At 34.1% G+C, this 8,080-nt stretch overlaps 2 protein-coding genes across 2 annotated transcripts; both read left to right on the forward strand.

Moving 5' to 3' along the window:
* The first annotated feature begins 210 nt into the window (after positions 1 to 210).
* Positions 211 to 3,367, forward strand: LOC107007785 (aspartyl protease AED3). Its single transcript, XM_015206557.2, has 3 exons — positions 211 to 754; positions 2,144 to 2,618; positions 2,720 to 3,367. The coding sequence occupies exons 1-3, from the start codon at positions 260 to 262 to the stop codon at positions 3,079 to 3,081; spliced, it is 1,332 nt and encodes a 443-aa protein (XP_015062043.1). The 5' UTR covers positions 211 to 259; the 3' UTR covers positions 3,082 to 3,367.
* A 2,071-nt stretch (positions 3,368 to 5,438) lies between these two features.
* LOC107010775 (U-box domain-containing protein 11) lies at positions 5,439 to 6,791 on the forward strand. The gene has a single exon (XM_015210058.2). The coding sequence runs from the start codon at positions 5,650 to 5,652 to the stop codon at positions 6,583 to 6,585; it is 936 nt and encodes a 311-aa protein (XP_015065544.1). The 5' UTR covers positions 5,439 to 5,649; the 3' UTR covers positions 6,586 to 6,791.
* Positions 6,792 to 8,080: the final 1,289 nt, after the last annotated feature.

The following is an 8,080-nucleotide window of genomic DNA, read 5'->3' on the forward strand; positions in this document are numbered from 1 at the left end:
TATTTTTTCATTTTCGTTAGAGGAAAAGGGTATATGTAAACCATTTATTTATAAGTATGGGTATATATGCAACACACATATATATAAGAAACCTTAACATCAAGAAAATAGAAGGACTAAAATTGTAAATAGTTTAAAAATCATAGAAGATCAAACTCAAAATTAATCAAAAAGGTAATGTACACCTTTCCTCCATTATATATAGAGGTAGGTAAACACCCTTAAACCACACCAAAACCCAAAACAAAAAAAAAGCCAAATGGAGGGCTCTATCAATATTCTCTCATTATCCCTTCTCTTAATTTTGAGCCTAGCACAAGGGGGACTAACCAACCCCAATTGTGCCAAGTTTTACCAAGACAACAAAGACTCATCAACACTACAAGTCATTCATGTAGACAGCCCTTGTTCTCCTCTTAAACAACAACAAAATGCACACTCATTATCATGGGTGGATAGTGTTCTCCAAATGCAAAATAAGGACACAAATAGGCTACAATTCTTGGCTAGCCTTGTTGCTGGTAGATCTTTTGTCCCTATAGCTTCTGGTAGACAAATTCTACAAACACCAACTTATATTGTCAAGGCTAAAATTGGGACACCACCTCAACCTTTGTTGGTGGCTTTGGATAATAGTAATGATTTTTCTTGGTTCCCTTGTGGTGGATGCGTTGGTTGCTCTGCTAATGTTTTTTCATATGACAAGTCTACCACTTTCAGCAATGTTAGCTGTGAACGTGCCTCATGTAGCTTGGTAATTATTTTCTCCAAACTCTCTCCTCGTTTTAATTTGTTTGTTCGATTTAATAAGGTTAAACATAAAATTGAAATTTTAGGAGTCGTTTTCTTTCGGAATAGACTAAAGATGAAAAGTAATACAAATAAATTGAAACGGAAGAAAATGAGCTATTTTAATTTGTTTGATTGACGATGAATTTAAGAAAGTAAAAAAAGATATTTGACTCCTTCAATTAAAAATTAAAGATATGTAAAATGTACTAAAATACGATTTTTACATGTCTCATCAGAAATTAAAAGGATATGTAGTAGTACAACTTATCCTCTTCTTTCTCATTTCCAAGTTTAAGAAAGAACCAGAGGCTTTTGGGTTTATCAAAAGTGGAGATCTCATCAAAAGTGTTTTTATTCATAAAGATGCACGTGATGACATTGATAACTATAAGAGCTTGAGTTAAAATATAAAGGGAGTATTATTTAATAAAGTATTGACATGTATCATTTTTGTCGTAACAAATTAAAACAGAATATGTCAACGAGAGTAACATTTATGCAACATATACAGGATTACTTTGTGTTTTAATTTAATTTAGCATAAAATTAACAAAAACTTTTACTTTATGATTTTAACTATGTCATTGTATGTCGGAATTAGAAAGTTATTACATAGAAAATGACATTTATTTGAATCAAGACTAAATAAAAGACATAAATTTGAAAATGACATATTTTTAAGAATTAAAAGGGAGACATAAATTATAGTAGTAACAGAATGAGTAGATTTAGTAGTTGTAACTTTAAATATTGTAGGTACATTTCTTCTATGATGGAATATCAACCACATATTTGTTATTTTTGGATAAGTTCAACGATAGAGACAACGTTAATGTATAGTGAAAATTTATTTAATATGATTCTTAAAAAGATAATATTTGAGTCAAATAAAAGCTTAGCTAGATCCATTCATACTTTGTTTTACAATAAATACATATATTTTTAAAAAAGATAAGGTTTTAACTGTGTGTAACATTAATTGATTCAGAATTAAAAACAATATGAATTTAGAAATGCTTCCATGTTACTCGATGAAAGAGCAAAATCCGAAAAAAGTAGGTAGAAATTAGATTAAGCTAATCATTCCTTTAAGATCCTGTTACACTTGTAATTATTGGTGCAATAGCTAACGCGCTTGATACAGCGCGTGAGGCCTGAAAGTTATTCCTTGCTTCCTGGCATTGTCGGTAACAATGCAATCAGCCGCAGTTTTATCCGGCCCGTGACTTTTGTCACATGATGATTTGATCATACATTTTATTCTTTTATTAATTAAAATTTACTAAGAATCGAATTTTTATTAATAAAGTAAAAGTTTTGATACTCAATTAATATTAATATTTTTATTCAGGTACCAAGACGGGACTGCGACGCAGCCACCTGCAGCTTCAACCTAACCTACGGTGGTTCGAGCGTAGGTGGAACCCTCTCATCGGAAACATTGGCACTCGCCACCGATCCGGTACCCGGATTTCTCTTTGGTTGCGTAAAAAAGATCTCCGGCAGCAACACACCACCTCAGGGTCTATTAGCTTTGGGCCGTGGTTCATTATCATTTATATCCCAATCTGAAAGCCTCTACAAGTCCACATTCTCCTATTGTTTGCCCAGTTACAAATCTCCCAATTTTTCTGGCACACTTAGATTAGGCCCAAAAGGCCAGCCCCTGAGGATTAAAACCACACCATTGCTAAGAAACCCAAGGAGATCATCCTTTTACTATGTCAATTTAGTCGGAGTTAAAGTCGGAAAACGAATCGTCGATATCCCTCCCAGTGCATTCGCTTTCAATTCCAACACCGGCGCCGGCACAATAATCGATTCCGGTATAATCAAATTTTAAATTTATTACTTGTAAGTAATATAACATCAATCAGAACTATAATACTAATTTTAGTTCTTTTTTTTTTTTTGGTGGAATTGTTAGGCACTGTGTTTACCAGACTCGTTGACCCAGCTTACACGGCGGTGAGAAATGAATTCAGGAGGAGAATGGGGAGGAACACGACGGTGACATCACTTGGTGGATTCGACACCTGCTACACCGTCCCTATAACAATTCCAACAATAACATTTATGTTCGCCGGAATGAACGTGACGCTGCCGCAAGACAACTTCCTGATTAAAAGTAGCTCAAGCAGCACCACTTGCTTAGCAATGGCTGCTTCACCTACCGATCCAGTGAATTCCGTACTCAACGTAATCGCCAGCTGGCAGCAACAGAATCATCGGATTCTCTTTGACGTACCAAATTCTAGGGTTGGGGTTGCTCGTGAAACCTGTAGCTGAAAAACAAATGGAGGCCACTTAATTGGGTTTTGGATTTTTATTAATTAAGTTTAATCATTCGATGGGACCTTATTTTTATTTTTATGTGTTCTTTTTTTAGTTAATTATTAGAGGTTTGGCACTTTAATATTGTCGGTCGGTGCATTTTCGTGTTTTTTTTTTTGGATTTTTATGTGTTCACGGGTTGAAATTAATACTTCCCGGTTTGCAGATACTTTCTTGTTTATTAGTTTCCTACCATCAATGGAAAAATAAAATAAAATGATTACTGGTCCCTTTAATCCAATATTGATAGATATTTATTATTGGTCAAGACTCATGATTATTGATTATAGTATTTACTGTTTGTTTGATTGGTGAACAAATACGTACCAAATAATAGTGATATTATTTAATGAATATATTTTTAATAGTAGATGATTAGTTAGTTGGATTAAAAAATTTAATGTAAAATATGTATTTATTTTTATCAGTTTAGTTTAAACCTCATAGTTTTAATGGACTTTGTGAGAAAAGCTTTGTGATACGAATAATATTAGAATTTAAAAGTCATATCAAAGGCGAGATAAAGTGATCATATATATTTTAATCTAACAGTGAGAGTTTATCGCAAAATAATTTCTAAAACTTGTTATCCTTTATTGCAACAATTAAGTGATCTTTTATTTTACCTTGGATTATAACTAAAATTATCGGTACTGTTTATCCTTTATCCTACCTATTACCTATCAATTGTATTACTTATATCACATATAGCAAATATAAAATTTATATTTATATATGATAGCCAAATTTGTATAATTGTGCTCCATAGCAAATATAAATACGTATATTTCGCTATACATATAGAAAGAAATCAATTGTATAATTCGCTATACATATACAAAAGAAAGCAGTTGTATATAAATTATTTGTATAATTTGTGTGTGTATAAAACGAGAAAGAGAGAAAGAAAAAAGAATTGGACAGGGAACTATTTGTATTATATAATTATAAGTGTATAGGACGAAGATATATGTATTTGCAAGTGTATATACAATTTTCTCCCGCTTCATACAAACAAAAACACAATTTATACATTTCGTTTATAATTGTATAAGCGATAGAAGCGAGGGTGCCAAGTGCAATCTGGGAGAGTGGAACGAAAATATATGTATACATACAATTTTTTTCTCGCTTTATACAGACAGAAACACATTTTATACACTTGTTTTCGTATAAAAGTGAGAGGGAGCGAGCGAGAGATAGAACGAGAGAGGGATGGCAAACGAGAGTTTAAGGGAGAAATGTGACTGACAAACTGTTTGTTACATCAAAGTATGATTATAACATTTAATTTAATTTATTAGTTTGTCATTATATACAATTTTTCCTACATATATTCATAGGCTTCTATATCATTTATATTTATCCAAGATAAAAATACAAAAAATATTTAATAACATATTTGATTATCATTTATATTTATCCAAGATAAAAATACAGAAAATATTTAATAATATATCTGATACATACAATATAATGTATAGATTAATACAAAATTGCATGTGGATACAACAATTAGACTAATTAAATTGTCCCTACTGTAAAATATTGTCCAAGTGAAATACATAATACAAAGAGACGGGGCAAAAAAGGGAGATACAAGGGAGAGGAAAAGAGGAGATGAGCGAGTCAATGCCTTTTTTCATTCAGTCTATCAATAATATAAAAAAGATTTTTATGATTTTATTTCTCATTTTGTCATTATTCATTTCGAAGAAAAGAAAAAGAGAAACGATCGAAGAAAAAAATGTTATAAAGGTGAACCATAGTTAGAATATATATTCTATTTTAAGTATAGTTAGGCATAATAAATACATTACAAATTTTTGGCTTCATCTAATAACTTTCCCTTCTAATTTCATCACTATGACCATATCTTCCTTGTCCCTCTCCATAATTCCCAAATGTCCCATAATGTTTCTTATCCGCCACCATGACCCACGAGTCCATTAGACATCCACCTTCCCTGACTTATTCCATGGGATAAGAAATATTCCCAATCACCAATCTATCTATTTCACGGAGAAAATCAAAATTTAGACTCTCGATCTTAAAATTAAAAGTAAAGAATACTTATTAAAATTTTCGATCTTAAAATTGAAAGTGAAGAATACAACAACTCTCTATTTACTTATTAATGACTTCATAATAAATTTGGTAAATAACTTACAAAGAGATATTACTACAACAATATTGAGAGTGACAATTTACTTGAGTTCACCCCAATGCCTTATTGTTATACTTCATCATAAAGTTTTACCAATTCTAACAAGTGTCACAATTTTCATTTAAAAAGTTTTAAAAAGTCCAAATGGTAGTAGTATTTTTCAATTTTTTAAATGTTTTAATTTGGAAAAGATGTCTGTACACAAACCACCGGCACACCAAACTCTGTAACACAAAAGTCAACAATGGTGTATTTATATTGTTGATGTCTATGTATATCCATTATATAAAAGCAATTTCTGATTAGTTCAACGAATAGTAATGCTGAATTTGCTCTAGAATAAACTATCATCGGAAATGGAGGTCAAACGAAGGGCGGTGAAGAATCTCGTTACGAAGCTGAGTTCCGTGTCGGAGCAGACACGAACAGAAGCAATTTGTGAGCTGAGATTGATTTCGAAGAACGATTCCGATAGCAGACCGTTGATCGCCGACGCCGGTGCGGTTCCGTATTTGTCGGAATCGCTGTACTCGTCGAATAAATTGTCTCAGGAGAACGCAACTGCGGCGTTGCATAATCTATCAATTTCTCATAAGGACTTGTTGATGTCGACGCGAGGGCTCCTTGATGCTCTCTCTCACGCTCTCCGGAATCCGTCTTCTCCTTCCGTCGCTCAGTGCGCTGCTGGTACCATTTTCAGCTTACTGACTGTCGAGTCTTATCGGTCTATTATTGGGCACAAGCGTGATATCCTTTTTGGTCTTATAGACATAATAAAAAACCCTAATTCGGATTCTAGAACTGTAAAAGATGCTCTCAAAGCTCTTTTTGGTATTGCGCTTTACCCGATGAATCGTGCTCATATTATTGAGCTTGGAGCTGTACCACCGTTGTTTTCATTGCTGTGTAATGATGGTAGAGCAGGGATATTGGAGGATGTTACTGCCGTGATTGCTCAAATTGCTGGTTGTGAGGAGAGCTGGGAAGCGTTTAGGAAGATATCAGGGGTTGGGGTATTGGTGGATATGTTGGATAGTTCTACTGGATCAAGCAATCGAACTAAAGAGAACGCGATTTCAGCGTTGCTCAATTTGGTGCAATGTGGCGGAGAAGAGACGGTCAATAGTATTCGTGGCATAGTTTTAGGGGCAGTGGATGGCATAATTGAAGTGGCAGAAAATGGAACGGATAAAGGGAGGAGCAAGGCAATGGCGTTGTTGAAGATACTTGATGTCAGTTCTTGTACGTTTCAAGAGGAGCATATGGACTACTTATCAAACCACTCGTCATGAGTATGTCAAATATATCTCTTTTTGGTTATGCTTGTATAGATATCGTTCGTTTAGATTTGTGTCTGTACTCTTTGTGGTATTATAACAGTGAATGGGGTGTGAAAATGTGTTAATGTGGTTGTAAGAATTAGTTTGGATTGAATACTAACTAAAACAAATTGAATAACCACCTGATTTAATTAAATCCTCGGTTTTCCTGTTTCTAAGTTGTGGATGAAACATTTCGTTATTAAGAATTTTGTATCAACAGACTATTCAGAAATGTATTGCAGTGGCTAGATATCGTTAAAAGGGCCATTGCATTACCTGTTTGATGATGTAGTTATTACTCGGGGTGAAAACCCAGAGAGTAGGACCTGAATAATTGTACATACAAGATGGTTTGCCCATTCTTATGTGTGCCATTTCACTATCCTTCATAACTTATAGCAGTAGTTTGGTTCATCAATGTGTAACTTCAATAGGTCTATATCTACATGTCTAAACCCAACAACTTCCCTTTCTCTTTAGCTTTTGAAATATGTGGTCATGCTTATATCAAAATAATTAGTTGTTCAATTTGTAGATTTTCATTCTTTCCCTCAACCAGTTTGGAGCTTCAGATGAACAAAACTTAACCTTCTAGGATGGGGGGCAGTTATTCCACATTGTTTTGGGACAAATCACACGTTATGTTTACGAATGGGAACATATTTTTGGACTTGTGACAACTTGAAAAGTAGTAGGTTAGAGCAGATAAGAATGGATAGACAATAACAAAATATTATCCCCTCTCTCTGCAAATTGGCCACAGAATAAATGTGGGACTTGGCACAAATCCAATTTTATGAAGTTAGATATGTTGACGAAGTTGAGTTTGATTATTCTCTGTTACTTTGACTTACTGTTGCCTCAAACCAGAAGACTTCCCCTTCTCCATTTCATAGTTTCTCTCCTCATGAATGTCACACCAATGTTCACTTAGCCTAGCATATCAATTTAGCTTTTCCTTTCATTTTGAATACATGGGAGATGGACTTATTTTCTTCTTCTCGTTTTATGTCTTTTTTGTTTAGCTTAAATTATATCCGCTGTTTCCTGATAACTCCACAGGAGTAAGAACCCTTTGTATCCTGGGAGAAAGGTGCTATGTAGTTGTAGCAGGACTAACCTGTTAGATGCATACATGCACGAACCCCCCACCCCCGCCGCATTCGCTGCCTGCAACGAATGGCTTAGCCTGTGAGTGTAATACTGCAGAGCATTAGCCTCCCAGTGTGTGGTTGTGCAGCCCGTGACATGGCTACCATCTCCATATGTGAGGCTCCTGCTCAAACTGTTGTCAGCTAAAGAGGGAATTAGGAAAAAATGTGGTAAACTTAAAATTTTGGAAGGATATGAATTGGAGTTGGAGAAAGATTAAGAATCATAGAAGAATACTTACCCTACTAAATGTGGTTATTTTACCTTTAAGCCAATGTAGGTATTGCTGCAGAGAAGAACATGGTATCAGATT

This window comes from Solanum pennellii, chromosome 1 (assembly GCF_001406875.1).
Source record: "Solanum pennellii chromosome 1, SPENNV200".
In the NCBI taxonomy this organism is placed as follows: Eukaryota; Viridiplantae; Streptophyta; class Magnoliopsida; order Solanales; family Solanaceae; genus Solanum; species Solanum pennellii.